At 39.4% G+C, this 26,282-nt stretch overlaps 1 protein-coding gene across 1 annotated transcript in view; it reads right to left on the bottom strand.

The window, feature by feature from the left end:
* IL1RAPL2 (interleukin 1 receptor accessory protein like 2) overlaps positions 1-26,282 on the bottom strand; it is an 878,604-nt gene that overhangs the window by 190,068 nt on the left and 662,254 nt on the right. Inside the window, exon 5 of the mRNA XM_051968000.1 lies at positions 21,738-21,812. Within this exon, the coding sequence (XP_051823960.1) occupies positions 21,738-21,812 (75 nt within the window). The remainder of the gene's footprint in view (positions 1-21,737; positions 21,813-26,282) is intronic.

The following is a 26,282-nucleotide window of genomic DNA, read 5'->3' as shown; positions in this document are numbered from 1 at the left end:
AATGCATCTGAAAGCACGTTGGAAAAAAGGGTGCTGACCGACATCATTTTACAATGACGTTATATTACTATTACTATTATATTACTACTACTATTACTATTACTATAACCAAATCCAAGGTAAAGTCATGAAACTGCATTGTTCTATCAATCATCAAACATCTATAGTAGGCACAGTGTTAGGTGTTAGAGAGCCCTTAAGGAACTTACAAGGGGGCTGGATTCTTGGGAAGGGGCAGACCTTCTCTATTTATCCTGTCTACAACTTGCTCTGTTTATATTTGTTTGCATTTTGTCTCTTCCATTAGATTAGGAGCTTCTTGAAGACAGGGATTTCTTCTGCCTTTTTTTGTATCCCCAGTGCTTAGAACAGTGCCTGACATAGTGTAGACGATAAGTGTTTATGGATTGACCTTTGCTTTCAGAGCAAGAGATCACTTTAATGCTTACAAAGCAATATATACATGCACATATATGTCTGTATATCTATCATTTGACTTGATTTTCCTTCCAATAACACTGTGATTTAGGTTCTAATGTTATGCTCCTTTTGCAGATGAGAGAAATGAGGTTAAGCAATTGTCTGAGGCAAAATTTGAACTCATGCCTCTGACACCAAATGCAAGACATTCACCACAGTGCTACCTAGTAACAAAACTTGAAATGCTTTCGGTCCCTTGATTGTCATAATTCTCCCATTTACAAATGTCTGTTTGCAAACCCTTCTTCTTCTTCAAGGAGATGAAATGAGTGGGGAGCACAAGAAGAATGCTGGGTTGATGACGCCAGAGGGGAACGGAAATCCCAGCATGCCCTGGCAACCAGGTCACCTAGACATTAGATAGATATCAGATTTCTATGAGAAGTATTATGGGTAGTCAGTGATGAGCAAGAAAATTGTAGGGAGGAAACTGACCTGGTGAGAGAAGAATGCCTTGGAGCTCCTTTGGGAAACTAGTTAAATCCAATAAAATTTAGCCATAGGGAAATTAGGCATTTATCCGGGGGTAGTTGGATTAGAGAGGAAGCTTGGTACAGTGGAAAGAATGATGGATTTATCATCAGAGAATCTTGCTTGGTTATTTATTTATCCTGTCTATAGCTGTCTTTGTTTATACTCAGACAAGTCATTTCCACTCTGGGGTCTCAGTTCCCTCCTCTGTAAAATATTTCCTTCTAGTTCTAAGGCTATCAATCTATGTATTTTACAAAATACACGGTGTCCATGTGATGCCCAAACAAACAACAGATCTGGTCAAGTCCTTTTGTTTTTTCATTACTCAATTGGGTGAAAAAAAGTGGAGCAAATCATATGCAGTCAGGATTAGCGGCCAAGCTTCTTCACTCCCAGTTTGGTATTTTGGCCATTGTACTATGGAGCTGATAAGACATCTTACTGCCAAAAGAACAGGTGGAAGAATGGAAAATGCAGTCATCTGGCTATGTTGTCTCTATATGGATATCACATAGACTAATGAACCTGGCATTATGGGAATTTTCCCAGGCTTCTTGGTGGTTATTATCTGATTACAGTGGCATATGAAAAGGCTACACAGTATTGTGGAAAGAATAATGGAACAGGAGTCAGAGGATGGAAAGAGTATAAGTTTGTGTCTGTGAGCTCAAAGGTCATCTAGTACAGCTCCTTCTTTGCTATGATGGAGAAACTGAGGCCCAGAGAAAGAAAGGGACATTCCCAGGGTCACACTGGTAGTTAGTAGCAATGCTGGAATTTGAACCTAAGCCATCCCGTTACAAAGTATTGTACCATGCTATGAATTCTGGCTCTGTCACTGATTACTCTGGTAGCCTTGGACAAGTCACTTTCTCTAACTAACCTTTAGCTTCCCTAACTGTAACGTGCTAAGGTCAGGGAGGTTGGATGAGATCATCTCTAAGGCCCCTTTTGGTTCTTTGTTTCTGATTCTTTGGGATGTGATTCGCCAGGCTCGATAGGATTCATACGTATGGCATGGAAAAAAATGATAGTATCCCCTTTATTCCCATGACCAGTCTCAGTGCAAGGATGGGCTTCTGATTTCCAGGGAAATTCCATATCGCTGATATTCTGCCGCCTGCCTTAGGCCCCTACCCAGGCCTGGAAAGAACTCTCCAATCCTGGAACCCATCAATATATTCCCAAGCAGTTCTCATTGACCTGGGTCCAATTGGAAATCAGTGAGTGGAGGTGAAAGGCCCATGTCCAATTACAATATCTATCTTGAGAGCTGTTCACTTGGAACCAATTTAATAAGCCATGAAAACAGATACTGCCTGGGACAATTTTCCTCCCAGAAACACCATATGGCAACACTGGAATAAAGGAGAAAAGACACAGAATTTGGACTTAGAGGAGCTTGGAAGAATTTGCATTCACATAAAGTATTTGAAACTGGGCTTCCTGGAAATTGTCAGTAGCAATATTGGCAAGCTCTGGAAGCTGTGAAGACAAGAAAAAAGCACTTCTATGTAGTGCTGTTTCTGAGTTTAAAGCATATAGAAGACCAAAAGACTATTTACATATGGAGCCAGGGTGGTGTTTTGTTTTTGGTTTTGTGTTTTTTAGATCCAGTCTCCTTATCTAACAGTAAACATTTATTAAGCACCTACTGTGTATCAGACCAGATGCTAAGTGCTGGGACTATAAAGGCAAAAAAGTCAGGCCCTGTTTTCAAGGAGTTTACAACCTAATGAAAAGCAAATGAAAGTGGGTTGGGGAGAAGGGGGGAGTGTTAATTGGCCCTGTCCCAGGACCAGGGTAGGAAATGAGAAGATGATTGCTTAGGGCTTTCTTTAAATGGAGTATATGGGAAGAGCTCTCCGTTGTCATCCTCTACCTTTTTCAATCTGATAGAAGGAGAAGCTCCAGGGACAAGAGGCGCTGAGGAGGTGTGAGTTTCAGGACAAAATGAGATTATTTAAGTAGAGCGCTTTGTGAACCAAGAATTAGGTAAATTAAAATTAATCAGGTAAATATTAGTTATTTGTGATAATTAAAATGATCATAATTCAAAGAATCAGGCAAATATTAGTTATTTATGATAATTACTCTGAGGGAGACAGTATGGCTTAATGGATGGAGAGCTGGTCTCTGAATTAAAAAGACAGGTTCAAGTCCCACCTAAGACATATAATGTTTGCATGGCCTTAGGCAGGTCACATCACTTTTAAGTGTTCTAAGTAACCCAGCAATATTCTCAGTTGCAGACAATGTATGATCTGTCTTAGTAGAAGAAGTTTCCCTACCAGGAAAGTTCCCTATCCTAATGAAATTATAGATTCCATCCCTATCCCTACTATTCTGATAGAATGTAAGCTCTATGAGAGTATAAACAGTATATTTATTTATTTTTTGGTTTATTAACTTCATTTTTGTACTATATTCCCAGAATCTAGCACAGTGTCTGGATTTTTTTGGAGGGCATAGGGTGGAAGGAAAGGGTCCTGGTATAGGAAAACATTCCCGATCCTAGTAAAATTATAGATACCATCCCTATCCCTACTATTCTGATAGAATATAAGCTCTATGAGGGTATAGACAGTTTAATTTTTTTTTTGTTTATTCTTCATTTTTGTATTATATTCCCAGAATCTAGCACAGGGTCTGGATTTTTTCTGGATGGGATAGAGTGGAATAAAAGGGTCCTGGTACAGGAAAAAAATGAAGAATCTTCTGTAAACCTTTTCTCTGCTCTGCAATTAGAGGGGAAAGGTTAAATATTGAACCAGGTGCTAAAGATAAGAAGACAGAATGAAACTTACTGACTTCAAGGTGCTTATTCTCTATAGAGAAAATGTATATATCCATTCAAATAATCAGGAAGGCAGCCAGCCAAGATAATGGTCTCCATCACTATCTTCAGACGTGAGGGCCAGTATATTAATAGCGCGTAGCAGAATCAGTAAAGAAACCATCTCTGATATACTAGGAAGTTCATAATACTAGCTGGAATTAATAGAATGCTTTATACTTTTCAATTCCCTTTCTCATCCATTATCTTAGGACACACTCACAGAAGAACAAGAGTGGGTGGCGAGGAAGATCATTACTCAAGTCTGAGGATTTAGAGCTGGACGTGATTTTAGAGGTCATTTAATTCAACTCCACTCATTTTTACAGATGGGGAAACTAGAGCCTAGAGAGAGAAAGGAAAGGGGGAAAGGGAAGAGTGGGGGAATAAATATTTATTAAACTCCTGCTATGTGTCGGACACTGTGCTAGGCATTTTATAATTATCTCATTTGATACCTTTTACAATCCTGACAGATAGGTGCTATTACTATCCCCATTTTACAGATGAGGAAACCAAGGCAAATAGGAGTTAAGTGACTTGCTTAGGGTCATATAGCCAGTTAATGCCTGAAGCCATATTTGAACTCAGGTCTTTAGGCTCACTTTAGCTACTCCCTAGCTGCTCGAGAAAGATTTACTTAAAATGATCCAGGTGGTAAATAGTTGATTCAGAAATCAAATATAGATGCTCCTATTCCAAAAAAGCCAAGGATCTCTCACTATGTTAGCATTCATGTTTTACAGATAAGGAAACTGGAGGATATGAGTTACTCATAGTTATCATTCAGTTGTTTTCACCCAGTCTGACTCTTTCTGCCCTGCTTTGGGATTTTACTGGCAAAGATAGTGGAGTGACTTGCCATTTCCTCTACAGTTCATTTTACAGATGAGGAAACTGAGGCAAGCACGTTTAAATGACTTGCTCAGGGTCACACAACTAAGAAATATGAGGTTGGTTTTGAACTCAGGTCTTTCTGACGTCAAGCACCCCACTCTACCCATTGTAGTGCCATCTAGTGGCTCCATACTCATAGGTACTTAGTGAGAGAACTAACACTAGAATGCACGTCTGACTCCATATGCAGTTTCAAAGTATTGAAGATTTCTGGAACTGAAGCTAGATGAGATTTGGAATTATCTCAAAAGCTAATAATAATTGACTTTTTTTTTAGAGACTTGTTCTCCCCATTTGAGGCTGGAAGAGCAGTGACTTGTGGGCCTGATAAAACTACTCATGAGTGTGGAAGTTTTTCTCTGCTCTATCTTTGATCTGGTCTGCTTCCCCCACCCCCTAACCCCACTTAGGTAGTACCTAGTGGTCTCTCACCTCCAGGGGTTCACTTTACTGGTGTCAGATTTAGTATAGACATCTGATTGGCTTTAGTCCTCCTGCAGCTCTGAACTCTCAAACTCAAGTGATCTACCAGCCTTGAACTCCCCTTTAGCAGGAATAAATGACATTTCCATAGTGTTTAAAATTTGCCAAAGTGTGATCTTAAGATCACTCAGATCACTAAGAGTGATCTTATTTGCTCTTCATGACAACCCCGTCCTAATTTCCCCCCCACATTTCCCAGATGAGCAAACCAGGCTCAGAAATATCAAGTGTCTTGCCCATGGCTATACAACTAATAAGTACTGCAGATCAGTTTTTGAACCCAAATCCTCCTGACTCCAGCATAGTGCCTGGCAAGTGATAGGTATTTAATAAATAAATGTTAATTGGCCGACTCTCTCCTTGATACCAAGCTGCTTCTCTATGTTTTATAGTTCTTTTCTGACCTCCACAATCACCAGCACAGTTCTTGGCACATTGTATACACTTCATAAATACTCAACTGATTTCTTAAAACCTCAGGACCAGAAACTTAGAACACTTCTCAGAAACCAGGTATGAAGATTAGCAGAAATAAGGTAGTTTTGAAATACGAGACAAATGGAACGTTAACGCTGAGCCACTGAGAGATGGAATGTATTTCTTTAGTTTCCAAAGGCCAGGCCAATAATATCAGAATGATCTTGACTTTTCCCTTTTAATCAAAATGAATACAGAGGTCTGTATTTCAGTGTTGCTTCAATATTGCTGCTTCTGAGTAGCAAGATTTACTTTAGTAGTAAAAGGCAACATGGGAGAGTACAGGAATTCTTAACTTGGGATCCACACAGAACCCAAGGGATAGATTTCAGGAGGTTCATAAAGTTGGATGGGAAAAAAATAACATCTTTATTTTCATTAACATCTAACTGAAACTGAGCATTTCCTTCATTTGTTGAATTATATAAAAAAAAAACCACATTATCCTGAAAAGGGGTCTACACACTTCACAAAAAAGGTTAAAAACACCTGGAATATTGGGATACCTGGTTCAAGTCTTGTCTCTGACAAGACTGTGTGATGTTAGGGTAAGTCTCTTGAATCTAAATCTCTCCACAGTTATCCCTTCCACATCACAACTTTCCACATCCCTTCCACATCATGACTTTCCTCATAGTAGGTGTTGATATACTACAGGTTGGCATAAGAAATTAAATGGGAATTCTGGGGGAGTTTTTCAGAAGCTGCACACAAAAACAGACAACATAGAGCCTATGACCCAATACCGAACTTAAATTTTATAAGGTACTGTAAGTACTCCATAAAAAAGAAAAAAAATCAGACTTCTTTATTGGTATGAAGAGAGGGCCAAAATTTTTTATGCAAATTTTCTGGGGTGGGGGAAGGCACCGTACCCCTATCTGCCACAATGTGGAAGGGATAATCGTATTATAGCACACGTGTTGTCTATTAAGAGGGGGGTAAATTTCTCTGCATCGGTGAAATCACTATCACCTCAACAACAACAACAAAAATAATCTTGAAAGTAGTGGAGGAAAGGGAAAAGTTGCACCAATGTGCAACTTTTATAAAGTTTTCCAGTAGCCATTACTTCTTTGTTGATCGGATGAGGGATGATTCTTGCTTGAGTATGACAACTTATGAAAACTGCCTTCTGGGACAAATAGAAATGGTAATATGCATCAGTGGAGGGGACCTCATCTCATAAATGAAATTTCTAAGTTTGGCGGGGTTGGAGTAGAAGTTATTATGTTATTTTATTTCCTGTACACCACCCTGAACCACCCACATCCCTGTAAAAAAAACATTGTAAAATCAAATACATGGTTATTTGGTTGCTCAAGTGAATCTTTGGAGAATCGATGCTCTCAGTTTCACAGAACCAGGAATTGTAATTTTGATCTGTGAGGTGCTGAGTGTCATATAAACTGGTATAGCTTCTTGAACAAGAGGCCAGGGCTCAATAGTTATGCTGTCCGTTTTCACTATCCACATCATTGTCACTGAAATTCTATTTGAATGGGACTGGGGGCGGGGGGAGGGGGGGAGGAGAGACCGACAAACACAGCAGTGACTCATCCAGACTTTATTCGTCGCTTTGATAAACAGTCTCATGAATGTGTTCTTTCGACCTTCTTGGGATTGTATATTTTGATGTGTTGGCCATCCCACCTCTTCTCCACAGCTCAGTGAGGCTGTAAACAAGAAGAGACGTGCGATGGCCTACCCCGAAAATTATACATTGTTGAAAAGGTCAGAATTGTACAGCTGAATGTTGCTATTTGTAATTTACAGAATATATGGGACATTCAAATTCTCATAACTCATTCTCTTGACAGATGGAGGAGAGCATAACATGGCAGAACACAAGTCTATTGAATGAACAGGCATGGGAAACAACACAATCTCAGGATGTTTCCTTTGTGGTACTCTAAGAGGTTACCCGGCCTCGTTTATTTATTGGGAGCCCAGAGACACAAGATTCCTCGCAAATGACATGTGAACACATTCACCTGCTGACCTGTAAAAGCGGTAGCAAGGATAAACAAGGTCAAGATTTAGCGCCACTGACCCCCTGCCTCCCAAAGAGCAAACAATATCCATTCATTCCAAGTGCTTATTTGTACAAAGCATTCTGTGTAACTCATAGGAACCATTTGCAGAGCTTCTTCTTGTCAACATAAAACATGGAATCGTAGGACAGGAAGGGAACGTGGTGCAGTGGATGTCAGAGTCGGGAAGATCAGTGCTTAAATCCTATCACTGATACTTAATGACCCTGGATAAGCCACCTGACCTCTCTGAACCTTCATTTGCTCGTCTGTAAAACAAGAGGACTGGCCTCAAGGACTCCAGAGTCCTTTCCAACTCTACTCATATTGATGGTATGATTTTATTCTCATGACTTCAATCCAATGCAATTCAATTTAATTAATTAAGTAGCATGCTTAGGACCTTTGTGAATATTTATAATGCAAGGGACTGCACTAGACAGTGAGGGTACAAAGCTAAATAAAAAAGGCTTTTTCCCCAAAAGGGGAGCAGAGTACAATATGGAAACATATACTGTAGGAGAGGGGAAAGCACAAACACCTAAAGAGATGAGAAAAGGATATCAAGAGAAGATGTCACTTGAGCGTTGAGATGTGAAAAGGGTTGGGGATCCCAAGAGGCAAAGGTGAGGAGGGAAAGAATTTTAGTTGCAGGCATGGGGGACCACTTGTGCAAATCTACATAGGTGGGATATTGAGTTTGGAGAACCGCAAGTGGGCCACTTAAAAAGGTAAACAAATCAATGTGGAAAGGTGGATGGGAACCAGATGATTAAGAGTATGAATTTATACAAATGCAAAACTGAAGAGTATGTATCTTAGCCTAAAGACAACAGGGGACAACTAAAGATTTAAGATTAGGAGAATGAAACTGTTGAAAATAACTCTCTTGACACTGAAAATCCGATGTCGAGGAAAACTTATTAAAGAATCTTAAGGAATCATCTTAATGTTTCTGGCCAGAAGCGGGCCCTACTCCTCTTCAGGAAGAGGGAGCACTGGGTACAGAAAGGGGGGAATCTTTATACTTGCTCTTGTGACACAGCTCCCCCCTTCAGAGAATGGATTGATGCATTTTATCTGGGTTACAGTATTTCTGATACACCCACTACATGTTTTCCCTTAATATGTATAAAACATACTCCCTTACCCCCATCTTACATCCCATGTTCAAAATGGGGGAAACTACTCCTCTGGTGTGTGTTATTTAATACTCAATTAGCCTATTAAGCAGGCAGTAGTGCTTGGGTCAAGGCAGATCATTGACCCCAACTAGTTTAAGTTGGATGGGCTATTATCTTAAGTTTGTGGTTTTCTCAAAACCACAAGACTCTTTCTGATTGGCTGAATTCCCCTGTGCCTTCCTAGCCTCCCCCCCCCCCAATTTCTTGTTTGCTCAAAGCTTAATTGTTCTGTGAATCCTAACCTCCCTTAACCTCTCACATTCTGAAAACCTCTTGGTCAGTGGTACCCACTATCCCACACTACCTTGAAGCTTACAATACTGTGGAAACCCAACTTTTCAGCATTTCTCACAATATGATGAGATATGCTTTAGGAAGATTATTTTGATTGCTATGTTGAGAAAATATTGGAGGACTGAGAGAATGTATGTGGTGAGACCAATTTGGAGACCACCGAGATAGTCCAAGTGAACAGTGGTGAAAGCCTGAAGTAGAGCGATAGCCATTTGAAGATGGGAGAGATGTTACAGAGATTAAATAATCAGGACTTGGCAACTAATTAACTATGGGATGAGGAAAGATGGAGAATCAAGGAAGACAGATTCATAACTTGGATGATTGAATATATGATGGCACCCTCCTCAGAAATAAGCATGGAATTGGGGTGGGTTTTAAGCATATTGAGTTTGAGATGCCTATAAGACAGTCAATTGGAGATAGCCAACAGGCCCCTGATGATTTAGAATATAAGTTCAGAAGAGAGATTAGGGTTGAATATGTAGATATGAGTAACATTTGTAGAGAAATAACAATGGAAATCATTAAAATTGCTGAGATCACCAAGAGGTGGAAAGAAAAAAGAAGTTCCAGAACAGAGGTTTGGGTGATACAGATACAGACACAATATGGGTAAATATGGAACCAAGGAGAATGACAATGAACATTCAGACAGGTAGAAGGAGAACCAGGAGAAAACATATCAGAAAGCTGAGGCAGCAGGGTATTGAGAAGGAGAAGGTGAATATAGTACCAGAACTTGCCCATCATATTTAGTTGTCCCTTGCAGTTCTATTTTGGACCTTCCCATATCTCCTTGGCAGGGAATCTGCAGAAATGGAAGGTTTAGGGGAAAATAAATTGAATTTCAGACATGTTGAGTTTTAGATGTCTATGGGACAGTAGAGATGTATAGATGGCTAGCGGGCAGTTGGAGATATGGGACTGGAGCTCAGGAAAGTGATGAATGTTGCAACTATCAATTCTGGACTGACCTTCACGGAGGTGATAGTGGAATCCCTAGGAGTTGAAGAGAATAGAGGGAGAGAATAAAGAGGGGAAGGTCCAGAATAGAACTGCAAGGGACAACCAAATAAGATGAGCAGGATGTGAATGGTGATCTTGCAATGAAAACTAAGACATATTGATTCAAGAAATAGTAAATAAACTACAAGAGAGAATCCAGAGGAAGATCATTTGGAACGGGAGGTGGTCATCAGTGTCAAATTGTGGCAGATTGCTGGATGGAGGAAAGGGTAAGGGAATGAGCATTATTAGGTACCTACTGTGTGCAAGGCACTTTGCCTACTTGAAGAGGAAGAGGTCTGAAATGAATATGGATTTAGGAACAAATAGCTAATATTTCTGGGTTTGCATACCTTATCTCATTTTAGCTTTACAATGACTCTGGAAGATAGGTGCTATGATTACCCCCCAAATAATATAAAAGCTCATAGGGGAGAACTAATAAGTGCTTGGTGGATTGGATTGTTCAAAGGCTTTCCACTCCAAGTAGGGTAATAATGGCTAATATTATCATCTTTTAGTCTACTATATAAAGCTTTAGAAAAGATTAGTTAATAGCACCTAAATTCTTTGTGCTCTTTGGAGAAATCTACTGTACAATCACAAAGTCTAATTATTTAAATGGACTCCCTCTTGGGATTAGTCAATGGTGAGAGGACTATGGAAAGATGGCTACACTAATTTGATGTGGCTGTGAATTAGTCTAACTGTTCTGGAAAGCAATTTCAACTTATGTTAAGAAAGTAACAAAAACGTCCATGCCTTTAGACCAAGACATCCCACTGCTAGCCCTATATACCAAGGAAGTTTGTGCTAAAAAGGAAAGGACTCATATATACCGATATATTTATAGCATTGCTTATCGCATGAGGAAAGAACTAGAAACAAAAAAGATAGGTGAATATTAGTTGGAGGACAGTTAGAAATGGTGTGGTATCTGAATGGGATAGAACACCTAATTTTTGCTATCATAAATTTTGATCAGGGAGAATGCAGAGAATCACAAGACAGAATTGACATCGAATACAGTAAGTATAAATGGGAAAACCACATATACAGTGGCTACAGTGATGTTGCAGAAAAACAACACGAAAATAATCAAAATTGAATGCTGATTCCAATAGGCTTGCGATGGAAAGTGTCATCCTTACTTAGAAAAGAAAAAAGAACTATGGAGACTGAACGTGAATTGGAGCATCCTATTTTCACTTTTTTATTTTGTTTTTTTCTTTCTTGTGGTTTTCCCCATTTGTTCCAATTTTTCTTTTCCAACATGACTAATATGGAGATATGTTTAAAAGATTGTATACCTATAACCTAAATCAGATTTCTTGCTCTTTTGGGGAAGGAAGGGTGAAGAAAATTTGGAACTCAAAATCTTACAAAAATGAATATTGAAAAAACTATCTTTACTTGTAATTGGAAAAATAAAACATGATTAAAATGAAAAAAAAATTGAATGCTCCAAGATCACAATGACCATCCTTGATCCCAGGGAAGACATTTCAAAAGACATATTCCTTGTACTCTTCTTTGCAGAAGTGGATGATAGACACTGGAGGTGAGCTCAGACTTTTTTGATGTGCTGATTAGATTTGTGTAACTGATTTTTTCCCCTTTTTAGTCTTAAAAAGAAGAGCTCTCCAAGGGGGAAAATGGAGGAATATAATAGAAAAGATAGATAATATAAAATGTTAATACAAATGTATTTTAAAAAATAGCCCTACCTCTCTCCAAATCTCCTGAGTTGAATAAGCACTTTTCTCTTTATTGATGAAAAACTTGCCTTTTCCCATAACCCAATTAAGGCTTCTGGAATGAGGAGTTTCAGGACTTGGCGTCCACATTAATTCCTTCTCCCTTAGTGCTTGGCGCTACTTCCCATGGTCTTATTTCCTTTGTTCCCTCCCTGAATCATGCTAACAATTGAATCCCAAGACACATCCCAGTTAACTGTCTCACACAATTAAAATCTTACCCAACAGCATGACAAGGAAAGGAAATTCAAATCATGGGCATAGGTTGCCTCTCGACACACTCCCAACTCCAAAAACTCATCCAGATCTCTGCCACAGCACCATTAAGAGACCAGAGTTTGGCTTCTACTTGCACAACACCCAACTAAAAAAATATACCAAGTTTTCTATGTACAGAAGAGCTCTCCTTGGAAGACAGAAATACTGAAATGGGAAATAAACAATATTTTGAGAAGATATTTTTAGTCGCGCTGATCCAAATAATATACAATGAGGTATTTGTAAAGAGTATAACATGGGACTAGACAAAACGGTAAGGTAGTAAGTTTCCACTCCATCCATCTTTTGGTAGTGCCCTCTCCACATCAAGGTATTCAATGTCCTCATGATGCCCACTCTCTGGCTGCCCATGTCTATAGGACTTTGTACTCTGGGTTTATGTTACTCAGGAACCCCTCAATCAAAACCATTTTGTCATTCCCCTGGAAATCTGTTCCTTATTAACCTAACATACTTTATATTGCTAGTTATCCTATTGGGGACAGGGTGGGGGATTATATTTTAGGCCTCGGTTTCAACTGTACAATGAAGAGTTGATAATAATAAGTAGAATTAATTTAGCACTTTCAAGTTTGCAAAGAATTTTTTATTCCTTAACTAATTTGAGCTCTGACAGACTTGTATCACGAGTATTATCCCTTTCTGACAGATAAAACTACTGAAGTGAAGAGAAGACATATTATGGATACAGTTTCGGTCAGGAAGACCTTGTTCGAATGCTGGTTTAGACACTTATTAGCTCTGAGACATTGATGAAGGTTCTATCTTGGACTCTCAGTTTCCTTCTCTGTAAAATGAAGAGGTTGGGATCAACTTTTAAAGTCCTTTTTAGATCTAAATCTATAATTCGATGGTTTGATATGTCACCTTAGATTGACTTTCTTGGCCCTCAAATTCCTTCTCTCTAAAGTGAGAGGGTTAGACTAGATGGCCTCTGAAGTCTCTTTTAGCTTAAAATCTAAGATCCTGTGATCTTATCTGTGACCTCAGATGGTACCATTCTGAGCCTCAGTTTCCTCATATATACGTTTCAGAGATCCTTTCTCGTTCTAAGTTTGGGATTCTATAATTTCCTCAGTTCTCTACTTATTTACATGCATATAGTATAAAACACACCTACATTGAAAAAACCCAGGTACTGGAGATAGAATTTCGGTGTAGTGGTTGGGAAACAGGGCAGAGATTTGTGAGTTCACTGATATAGGGAATTTCCTCTCTCAAATGCAGCCTGGTACCTTTCCCACAATCTATAGTCTTAACAGAGTCGCCTGGGTCAAGCAGCAATTAGGAGACAGAAGCAGGCCTAAATGATCCCAATATTTTCCTTATTTTCCCATTTTCCTCCACAGCACCAAAAGTCAATCTCAGCTTTTCTTTATCATTTCTTTATTATTATTATTATTACATTATAAATTACATAATTTATAGGTAATTTTTCAGGATTGACAATTGCAAAACCTTTTGTTCCAATTTTTTCCCTCCTTCCCCCCACCCCCTCCCCCAGATGGCAGGTTGACCAATACATGTTAAATGTTAAAGTATTCTCATTTCTTTTCTAAAGAAGAGTTTTGTTTGTTTGTTTGTTTTAAAGATCAGTCTTCCTCTTGGAAAAGCGAGCTAGGGACTGGAATTGTTAAGAACTACTGACAGGCTCATGAGATTGTTAGAAATCCAGTGTGAATATGTCATTGTCCCCCAACAGTCCAGGCAATTAGTTACCCCCCATCAGTGGGAACATTCTAACTCCGAAGGCAGTAGTTCAATTTCCTCTTTTCTCGTTTCTGATCCTGGGGCACATGGAGACTTCTGACGATTTCAGTCGACATCTTTCAAGAACACCTCCCCTGCCCCTCAGCCGGTCTTCAGACACAGCTGCAACCACAAACAGCTTGCTGTTTGAAATGGAATTGGTGCTGATGATACCCAGGGTCAGAAGGAGTAAAAAAAAAATCCTTTAATTCATGTGATTTTTCCCCTATAGAGTTCCTCATTTGCTACCCTTTAACCTTTGCTGCTTGGAGACACAGCCTCATCTCTAACCACCCACCTGCCATCTAAAAAGAGGTAGAAAGCAGAAAAAGAAGTAGGCACCTGCATACTAAAAACCTTCCACATATTGATCTCCAAGTACTCCAGCCCTGGCTCGGTGCTACTGGGTCATTTTAGCCGCTTTGGACTCTTGGCCCTGGAACTCCAGGGCAAGGATTTGGGCAAATCTCTCCAGTCTCCTGGGTCTCAGTTTCCTCCTCTGTAAAATGAGAGGATTGGAATATGAGCTGTTGAGGTCTCTTCTCTCTCTAAATCTAGCATCCCAGAGGGCCTATGCTTGACTTCCCAGCTGCCTGTCCAGTATACTGATGGCTCGTGACTTGCACAGGCTTTTCCCAATCTGCTTTCTCTTTGCCTATCGATAATTCTACCCTGTACCAGGCATCCACACCCTGGCACTTATGGCGTTAATTCTAAATCCTTGAAACTTTCAACTTGAAGTGGACAAGTCTGGTTCTTGAATTAATAACATAAAGGCGAAACACAATCTATAGCACACAGTCGTAATACAGTTAGAAAGGATGATTTCCCAATCAGTAATATCCAAAGTCCTGATGCACTTGTATTCTTGTTACCGAATAATAGCACAGTTCAAAAAGCATATGGTTTCTATATTCTTTGTGGCAGGGACTGGACTGTAGCTGGGACAATTGGATTCTCGCCTAAATGGGAATTTTTCTGCCTTGGAGGAAGTTGAAATTATGAACTGCGTGTAACACTTGTGCTCTGTAATACATGCGTCGATGGCTTTGATTTTTACTAAACTTATACCTAATTTAATTAAACTTCTTGCTCAACTGTGATCCTGAGGCCTGATTATTAATTAGCTTGAAAAAACAAGGAACAATTAGTAGCACTAAACAAAAGACTCTAAGTCTTAACAGAGGATAGGGTGCTGGGTGATTGGAAGTCACCTCCTTAATCAAGCTGACCATTGACAGGACTGTCCATTCTTAAAAAGTTTTTAAGACAGCCCTCCTTGGGGGGTGGGTAGTAAATGGTGGGAGCAGCTAGATGACCCAATGGAGAGCGCACTGGCCCTAGAGTCGAGAGAGCCCGAATTCAAATCCAACCTCAGACAATGTATACTGTGTGACCCTGGGCAAGTCACTTAACCCTGAATGCCTCGAAAAAAAAAAAAAAAAAGACACCAATCCTCAGAAACCACAAAGATCTAGCCAAAATAAGGAAAATGTCATTAAGCCTTGGACATGGAGACTACAACTAAATGTTGGGAGATCGGCCCAGATTATCCAAAGCTGCAAATAATTAGCATGTTGGACAATTCAGGGAACATGTTATTTGGTGTCATTCATTAAGTTTTCAGCTTTTATCCAGAATAAACAGAAGGAAGGCCTGTTCGAAATAGGCCACTGACTCAGTGTTTCTGCACAGGACAGGGAAGATTGCTGTGAGCTGCCTCCAATTCTTTCTGCCAAAATGGCCAGGTGCTAGTGATTTGGATGCTGCTTGCAGTTCCTTTCTTCTTTTGAGAATCATCACAGCATTTATCCCAATTTACAATGAAGGTGTTCTGAGGGGCACTTTCAAGCCATACATAAAGAGCTGGAGGATTTAAAGGATCCTTTCTACAACCTACCCCTATTCACACACACACACACACACACACACACACACACAGCCATTGAAATGATGTTTTTATCACATTGACTAAATAAGTTGGGGACTTTTAAACCGACTGTTCTCTTGCTTTTTTAAGTGTTTATCCTGCACTAACATGCACAGCAATCTGCCACACTATCATAAGGTATGTTGTATCTGTAACCCATCTACCATCTCCAAACAAACGTTGGACAGAGGAAGCTTTCAGATCAACACAATCTCGATAACGTATAAAAGATTAGAATAAATTTGGTGTCCGGGAACAAGTTGCAGGGAGATAAGGATATATTAAGTCACCAAGCAAGGGCTCCAATTCCAATAACTACCAGTATGAGATTAATAAGGATAGATTTCATTGCCTGGATAATTCCCTAATTTCTAGTTCAGCTTGTATAATTGTTGCTTTTCAGTACTGAACACTGCACCGGATTTAACATTTCACAAAATTTCCCCGCTAAATCTTTTACTCTGGTCCCATTGGATTATCCAATATCATTTTCAGGAGAAATTGATATGCTGGGGAATCAATTTCAGAAGATTAACATTCCATATGCATATAGGAAATCTCTGAGGCAGGAGTGCATAAAACAGACCGATGCCATGAAATATAAATTCAAGACTCTTGTAGAAATAAAGTAAATTCACAATGAGAATGGAAGGAAGAAAGAACAAATTGTTGTCCGGCAGCGACTTCATCGGGGAATGAAATGTCTGTGCTAAAATGGTTAGCTAGGACTGCTACTTCTCCTGGCCTGATTCTCTTTGATGCTCTTTAGAGTTCTGGACTTGCTTTTTGCCATTTGAGTACAGATGGAATAAACACACGAAGTCTAGACTTATTATTTCTGAAGAACGTTGACTGGCTCATTTCAGATCATTAGGAATTTCCAAAGAAGAAAAAAATCCCTGCTCCGTGAGAAAGAACAGAATACACTATCAGGTACAACTTTATTCAAAGTAGGATTGCAAATGTCTCACACTTCTGCCCACATTTTTCCATGGCTTCTGAGCTTTGCGAAGAATATTGGGCTTTATTGAATAGGTACCGGGGGTGTATAATAAATTATGGAAGAAGATAGGGACTGGCTCTCTCTCAACAAAACATATGTTGTGATAGTCCTTCAGTGATTTGATTTTATTAGAGGTGTAATAAAAAGGAAAAATAGTGAGATGGAAGATAGCAGAGTGGGTGGAGGGTCAGCAATGGAGCTAGATGTAGATTCAAATCCTGTCTCTGAAACATTGTGAAATTTTGGACAAGCCCCCTAACCTTTAAATGTCAACTCTCTAAGATGTAAAGCTACAGAGCAGGTGTGGCTCTGCAATGATGATGGGGATTTCTGCATCAGGTTCTCCTAATACCAAAGAAATCATAGGTCCAATTCAAAAAGGAAAAAAAAAACCTGATACATATATTATCCTTTAAGATTGGCAGAGAGCCATCTACACCCAAAGAGAGGAGCGTGGGTGCTGAGTGCAGACCACAACATAGCATTCTCCCTCTTTCTGTTGTTGTTTGCTTACATTTTGTTTTCTTTCCCAGTTTTTTTTTCCTTCTTGATCCGATTTTTCTTGTGCAAAAAGATAACCGTATAAATGTATCTACATATTGAATAATACATATATTTTAACATATTTAACAAGTATTGGACTACCTGCCATCTAGGGGAGGAGGTGGGGGAAGGAGGGGAAAAGTTGGAACAGAAGGCTTTGCAAAGGTAAATGTTGGAAAAATTACCCATGCATATGTTTTGTCAATAAAAAGCTTTAATAAAAAAAGATTGGCAAAGCACTTTGCGTACAATATCGAATTACATCTTCAAAACAATCTTGTCAAGCAGATGCTATTATTATCCTTGTGTAACATCTGAGGAAATTGAGGCACAGAAAACTTAAGTGACTTGCTCAGGGCCACACAGCTAGGTAGCATCTGAAGAAGGATTCAGACTCTGGGCTTTCTGATTCCAAGCCCACAAGTCAGTCCACTATTTCAGAAATTCTCGAGTATTTGTTGATGGAAAATAGGGGAGAGAGTTAGCTTCAGTTTAGCAAAAGATCATTTTTCAAATTGAGAGCTAAAGCTCCATGAGGAAGAGAACAGATTAAAGATTACAGGGCTGAACTGAATTTATGTTTTGTCGATATTTCCTCCTTCCATTTCTTAACATTACCTCGGGTACCTTTAATGTACTTCAGTTGGATAGGTTTGCTTTGGCAGGCAACAGTCTCCCGATTATTTGGTTAAGAACGTGTTTGTGCTCTTGAAATGGATGTCTTTTTGGTGAAGATGAATCTTTTTGCAGCATTAGAATGTGAATACTATTTAGCTACACCCAAGCTGTCATGGCTGTGTCAGCAGAAATGTATGTAAATTCCTAGAATCTCAAGGATGACTAATGGATTACACTATAGGAGAGAGAAAGTCAAGATGTTTCTTTTCCTCTGGAGACATAATAAAGTATCTGTACTGAAGCCAATTCCATACAGTAGACATGGAGTATTTCCATTGAAATCTAATATTCACCAAATTTCTGTTAGAAATGCATGGAGCAAAGAAACCTCCCTTAGCCCCAACACAATGAAAATAAACACGTTAGACAATGTTTATTCTAAATAACCTTCAGGCTGGGACTTGAACGTTCCCAAGAGTTTCTCATTTTGTGTGATAAATGATCGTACGTATATCTTGTTTGGTCTTGCCTTTGCACCTTGCTCTGAGTGTGCTGGGGAAAGGGCAGAAGGGATTTCTCCTAATCGTGCCCCACTTCAAGAGCAGGTGATGCGGATTTTATCAGAAGATCTTGGTTGAGATAGATAGGTGCTAGGATACAGCCTAAGAGGAGACGACCCGGGAGGTACTTTTCTAGCCCAAGAGATAATGGCAGCTGAAGTGACTAATAGATTTTCTTTTTACAGAAGCACATGGGAGCAGACTCGCTCATCCTTTGAATTCATGGATGCTGTTCATTGATCTGAATCTCCTTTTAGGAAGAGCAGAGAGATCTGCTGGGTGGAACTAACTTTAGAGTTTGTTTGGTCCCGGGAAAGTTTGAAGACTCAGTCTTCTACAGGGGGAAATGCATGCTTGGAATGAAGAGGATTGCCCAAGTGACCTCTGTGGTTTGAGGAGTAAAAAAAAAAAAAGAAATCCATGGTTTGAGGAAACAAGGGAACTTGATCTTGCTACCCAGTCCTATTACAGTAATTTGTATAATGCAGGTCTGCTGGGCAAGGGTATTATTATTTGTTCAAAAGCTCCAAAAATGTGATTGTCTTCTGGAAGGAGTTTGTGGGCTGTTTGAGGGCTTTCTGTATTTTCTGTGTCTGCCAATGGTCTACTGGAAGTTCTCTGTATTTTTTTGTACTTTCTCTGGGGTTAAATGAAGGCTATCTAATCCTCAAAAAAAAAAAAAAACCTGGCTTTGTACATTTATTGATTCTCAAAAATAGGGCAGTTTAACATATGTTCAGAGAATTTATTGGGGCAGAGAAAACTAAGCAGTGACATCAGTGGTGGGTGATTGATCTCTGAGTAGGGGTAAAATTTGACATCCTCAACTGGTTGAAGGGTTTTTGGTGATCCAGGTGTACTGTGTAAAAGTCATTTATATATTAATTTTTTAAAAATCTATTTTAATGTATTGGTCTATCTGCCATCTAGGGGAGGAGGTGGGGGAAGCAGGGGGAAAAGTTGGAACAGAAGGTTTTGCAAGAATCAATGCTGAAAAATTACTCATGCATATGTCTTGTAAATAAAAAGGTATAATAAATAAATTAATTTTAAAAATCTAGTTTAGACATAAGCCTGTTTGGTACAGCAAAAAGAACAACAGCTCTGAAAATGAGGGTTCAAATCCTATCTCTGATGTGTGAATCTGGCCAAGTCATTTAATCTCTCTGGGCCCTAAATGAGGGATTTGGACTACATAGCCTCCAAGGTGCTTTCCAACTCTAGGTGCATCACGTTATGATATTTCTGAGAATGGAGATGTTTGGCCCATTCTAGAATGTGAGGAAAAAGTCACTTTCTAGGTGGGCTTAGGATCTCCCTAGATACTCTGTCATGTTTCTTGTTACAGACAGAAAAGTCCCCAATCGAATCACCATTTCCAAACTCTCTTACACATTTAAGACTTTCAAAAGAACAGCTGTTTGGAGCACAGAACCCCCTCTGCCACTGTTCCTCAAGACTTCTAAAGCCACTTTACTACCTAGCTGTAAATGTAAGTTATGAGATAATCTTTGGCTGGGGCCATGCGATGTCAGAGCAACCAGTGGAAAAGCAAGTCAGTCATATCTGTTTTATCTGCTTTATGGCAAAGAGTCAGTTTGACTGATTATTTTGAGCTGAATGGATTGGTTCTCTGGGTATCGTGGTGGAGTGGCCTTCACGTGAGGGGAAAAAATGAGTGTGTCTCCATCTTTCTGTTAACAAAGGAGTCGCTGAATCGAGTCTTGAATTGTGGGTTGAAAAGTCCAGCACGGTATTTTAAGTGCATCTGAAGCATATCATCATCGTAAGGATTGTCCCTCTTCCCCCGGTATCTTGGGATGTATTCCTATGCTATAATCCAAAGTAATCCATGATACAAATTTCCCATATTATAATCCAAAGTAATCCACAATACAAATTTCCCATATTATAATCCAAAGTAATCCATGATACAAATTTCCCAAATACGCCCCAACATTTTGAGCCCTCAGAGCAAAGGTACCTTAAATTATCAAAAAGATCAAAATTACTTTGGTTTCAGCCAAGCTAAAATGCATCCCGAGCCAAAGTACACCGTTCTACCTTCCATTTCAGATAAATGAACCCACTCATAGCAATAATGCAATTTTCTCTCTCAGATGTTATGGATAGCTATAAGTCACCCCCAAACCCAAGTAAAACAGAGAGAAGTAAACATTAAGTGAAAAATTCCCAAAGTGAGTGCAGTATTGGGGTCAATTTGGCATCTCCAGACTAAATAATTGCTGTATCCTTTTAGTGTCAGAAAAACAAATAAATTGCAGACCCTCAAACAACCCTAATAGTCTTTCAGCATTTTGTACAGTCCTGGCATATTTCTGTTGTTCAGAGAAGGAGAAATTCTGATTATTGGAACAAAACTCAAGGGACTGGTGAAAGCTCACAGAAAATAAAAGAATGCTTCAGATTAAAGGCTGCAATTTGTTCGTGGAGTCTTTGGCCTCCAAGTTTCAAGTCTATAGCTCTAAAAATACAAGGATTGGCTGTGGGAGACTAAAAAAAAGAGCCTTGACATCTTGCATCCTGATTTGAGTTTGTTTTAAAAAAAAGAAAGAACGAAAAAAAAAAGGAGTGCCCATAAATCAAGTTGTTACTTCTCCCAACACCAGATGATTCATAAATATTCAGGATCTCAACTTAGAAACAAGTTTAAAATAGCCCTGGATTATGCCATTGGAAATAACATGACCAAATCATTATAAAGGGTGCTCTTATTCAGTCTTGGAGATTTGGCCACTGTTGAAAGGAGCAGACTGTTTCCAGGAACCAGCACTTTACCAAAAAAGACATTTTGGCTAAAGCAACGCAAGGCTCCTGGTCCCCAGTCATGAAGGCAAGATGTCCATTTACCCATCAATCACAGATTAAAAAGCTCTGTGGACGTGTATGCTGACTACCCAATGTAACCAATTAGGATAACCATTCCTTCATACAATACAAACTCATTTCCTTAAACTGTTACTGCAGTGAACTCCACACTTACAAATGAGTGGACGCAAATTGATTTGCATGTAATAACAGTGGCAATAAACCTCTCTTGGTTCTTGCAATTTTTCCCATCTGTTAATAGAGCAGAAGTTTCCTATCTATTATTCCCAGAGGGGGACTTACCCAGCTGGACATCAATAACACTTGGATGATTCTCCCTGGGGAACAATGGCTTGGGAGGTTTGTCTGTGAGTAACGCTGGAAGAGAAAATGAGAGAAGGTAATGGAAAAATGGAGATAAATTACACAAGAAAAAAAAGATTCTATCTTTTTTGATATTTAATGTTTGTAGACTTGATGGTGTGTAAACATTTATTATACAGTATTCTTCCTTAGGCTGTTACTCCATACATATAATATCAATTTCCCAGCACATTTGGAGCCCTATTGATTCACTGTAAATAGATATTTTGACAGCTAAATTTTCCAACAAGATCAACAAAATGGACTCCTTATGAGTGGTTTTGGTAAGCTTGCAAGGATGAATAAAAAACACTTAAATATAAGATAGTAAGACATACCATATCCACTCCCTTGCAATTCTAAATATTCTCAATAAAACAGAAACTGTAACATGCCATTTTGAGGAGGTCCTTCCCAACTTTTTAGACCATCCATTTCCAGGTCAATATCTATCTTTCAGTGAACAGTTCACTGACCAATCAATCCAAAGTCATTTGAACAGATAGGCCATGTGTTTGTGGCAAGTCAAGTACTATGTTAGACCCTGTATTGGGACCTGAAAATTAATTAGGAAATATGGACCTAACTTGCAAATAGATTCTCATAAAACTGAGGTCAGAAGTTTATATATAATACCTGATATTGGTAGCAAGGTCCCTATTCTCATCCTATCTATCTGTTCTGGGACTCTCAGGATAGTCTGAGAGTTTGGACTCTGCACTGGAGTCAATTGAGACATTCATAGACTATATGAAGTTCATAAAAGGAAGTCCACTTAACAAGAGCATTAAAAGGGTACTCAGTAAATAATTGGTTCAGTTGGGTTCAGCTCCTCTCACTCTGCATTTCCTATGGTGGCGTATTTGGCCAGATAAGTCATGACATAACTCACATGATGGTAGCAGGGGTCCTCAAACTGGGGCCCGAGGGCCAGATGGGGCAGCTGAGGACCATTATCCCCCTCCCCCAGGGCTATGAAGTTTCTTTATTTAAAGGCCCACAAAACAAAGTTTTTGTTTTTACTATAGTCTGGCCCTCCAACAGTCTGAGGGACAGTGAACTGGCCCCCTATTTAAAAAGTTTGAGGACCCCTGCGGTAGAGCATGCATCAAGACTTGGGGAACATTCAGATGCTCATGTATTGTTTTTTATGCCTTAGATTATTTTGAAGCTATGTCATTGAACCTTACTCCTCTGGACCAATTAAATATTAAAGCTGGTTCCATTGCCTTTTGAGAGAAAAATTAGCCCAAATCACCAGGATCTTCTAATAGTCTTTCCAGTAATATTACTGTGCTACCACACTGCTCCCAACATCTTCAGAGAGAAGGCCCTGAAAACCACCAAGGACCTTCAGAACCCATAAAATCTCAGATTTGAAAGGATCTCCAGAGGCCCTCTGATTTAATCCTTCCTTGAGCAAGAATCCCCTATTGTTCCCCAACAAGATGCCATTGAGACTTTTTCTGACATCTTCCCAGGACAGCACATTCTCTTTTAGGTAACACTAATTGATAGGAAGCCTTTCCTAATTTCAACATCAATTTGCCTCTCTGAAACCCCAATCCATTGCTCCCAATTCTAACCTCAGGGAGGCTTTTTGAATCGAATTGGATGGCACTGAGGTCTCTTTCAAATTTTAGCTCCTCGAATAGTTGAAGACAACAATCATGTTCTACTAAGTCTTCAGTTTTCTATTTGTGCTTTGGAAGGAAACCATCTTAAAAAGCAACATCAGGAACTTAGTTGGAAGTCTTGCAAAGGAAAAGACACAGGGTTGTATCAAGACAGCGCATTGAAGACCTGTTGCAGATTTTCCCAACTGCCCAATTCCCATACACAGAAGCCTAATACTCCTCAGAGCTATGTAGAGTTTCCTCAGCAGCTTTCTTCAAGTAACTGATGTTTCCTTCTCCCAAAATATTGATGATGAAAGCGGGATACTCTTCAACAGACATGTGGGCAGGTGGCAATTAATAGGGTACAGGTGTGAGAGAGTTTTATATTTGATTCAATTTCTAGTCTTGCCCCTTTTGACTGTGGCCATACCAAGGGGCCTATTTACTACATTTGTGGGAGCTTATCCTAGATACATACATACACAAACATATATATGTGTGTGTATGTGTGTGTGTGTGTATATGTGTGTGTATGTGTGTGAGTATATATGTGTGTGTGTGTATATGTGTGTGTGTATATATATATGTGTGTGTGTATATGTGTGTGTATATATATTCATACACACATACAAGATACACATACATATATGGGTTGTGTATATATATGTGTGTGTGTATACGTATATATGTAAATTTATATATACATACATATATATGCACATATACACACACACACACACACACACATACACATAGCTTAAATATAACAATTAACAACCACAACTGTCAGTATAAATGGGATGTACTTGCCCATAAAATAAGGAAGAATAGAAAAATGTGTTAGAAAATGGAGGCCAGTGCTCACATCAGCAGCATATATACTAGAAAATGGAGGCCAGCATATGTTGTTTATAAGAGACATGCAACACAATTAAAGCATAAATATCCACACAGGTAAAATGAGAGATCTGAGTGGAGTTTATTATGCCAGGTACAGTAAAGAAAAGGCAGCGTTAGCAGTATGTTCTTAGATAATCCATCAATAAAGATTGACAATGTTAAAAATATATAATTGTATATTAACTACATACCCATAAATACATACTCTGTCTTTATATATAGACATTGTGTGTGTGTGTGTGTGTGTGTGTGTGTGTGTGCATGTATAAATATGTGTGGCTGCTCTGACAATGCAGAGGATTCATTAAAGAATTTTTTTTTTTGTACTTTTCTCCTTCAATGTGAGGGGACAACATTTTACAAAGTAACTTCTCCAGATCAGATTAATTAATTTTCAAATAACTATTTTGCTTTTGTGTAAAGCGCCATTAAAGTTATCATTATTTACAGCGGGAACATTGTCAGACAGTTAAAATAACTTTCAAATTGGAGTGCGGGCTTAAATAGTCACCGTGACCATTCATCTATTATAAAATTGGTATATAATAGCAATACCAAATTCTTACAAAGATCTCTTGATTTGGGGGAGGTAGTTTCCACTGATCATAATTATAAAGATACTGCAAGGACTTTACATAACCCAATGGGCACTCCGATGAAATATTTGATACTGGTATGACTCGGTGTGGTAGGTAGCACAGTAGATAGAGCAATGAGCTTGGAGTAGGGAAGACGAAAGTTCAAATCTGCCCTCAGACACTTCCTAGCTCTGTGAACTTGGCAAGTCACTTAGCTCTGTTTGCCTCAATTTCCTCATCTGCAAAATGAGCTGGAGAAAGAGGTGGCAAACCACTCTATTACCTCTGCCAAAAGAAATCACACATAGGGACAGAAAGATTTGAAAATGACTAAAAAGACTGAACAACAAAATCAACCTCAATGTACTGAGGTAGAGATAGGTCATGATAGTGCCATTATGTAAGCAGGCTAAAACAATGGTACACTCCAGCATCCCTAAGGAGATAACTGTTAATAGTGTTGTTTGCAAACTAGTTATTAAGCCCTGTACTGCTGACTGGGAGCTAATGAGAAAGTTGAAAGTCTTCCTGATGAGAGAGGGAACAACTGTGTACGATATGAGAGGCCTGCTGGCAGAAGCAATACCACCCTCAGCAATTCATGATTAGGAGATATCCCATCCTAGATAGAGCCTTGGCAGCCACGCCTTTCTCAATAGCAAGAGAGCGAGTCTTGGGGAGCAGTTACTCACGAAGGGCGGCTGGTCAGTCCAACAATATGACAGCAAGCTATTTGAAATAGGAAGCTGAAGTCCTCAGAGGGGTCAAGTTCACTCACAAATTGGGAAGCCTTGGAAGCGTGGCCGGAAAGTGTCACAGATATACTACTAGGAGCTAGAATATTGTTGCAGGGGAGTATCTGAGAACCCCAGGGACCTTTTCTTGATATTGTAAGCCCAGAAAAGGCACAGTACTCCAAGGTTTCAGCACTTGAATTTCTGCAGACGCTCGCAGACATGTGTGTTTGGTGATCTCGGAAGAGAAAGCCTCTGACGTTTCCCTAACTTTTGCTACAGGCAGTCACGACTGGGGTACGGTATCTCAAGAGCACTGACCCAAATGCCCAAAGAGGCCATAAGCAAATGGTAACGTGCTTACTAGTGATGCGCCAAAGGCTACGTGCACAATGGGAATGGCCCCCAAGTTATTCTGAACTGATATAATCAATTCAGGAGGTATGGCTAGTGTGAGTTTGCTTAGGCAACAAAAAGCAGCTCCTTTCACCTCCTTCTAGGCAATATCCTTTTGTATCATCTCCAGAAGCCCAAGGCTCATAGACACAGTCCGAGACAAAGTTGTTCTTTTGATTGTTTTTTTTCAAAGGACAAAGAAGCTTGTACTTATAGGGTGAGGCGATTCATCTTGGGAAGATTAACAAGAGAGTAAAG

The sequence above is a fragment of the Antechinus flavipes genome, chromosome X, assembly GCF_016432865.1.
Source record: "Antechinus flavipes isolate AdamAnt ecotype Samford, QLD, Australia chromosome X, AdamAnt_v2, whole genome shotgun sequence".
Classification (NCBI taxonomy): domain Eukaryota; kingdom Metazoa; phylum Chordata; class Mammalia; order Dasyuromorphia; family Dasyuridae; genus Antechinus; species Antechinus flavipes.
Note: the sequence above shows the minus strand (reverse complement) of the source record. Positions and strands in the feature narration are given on the sequence as shown.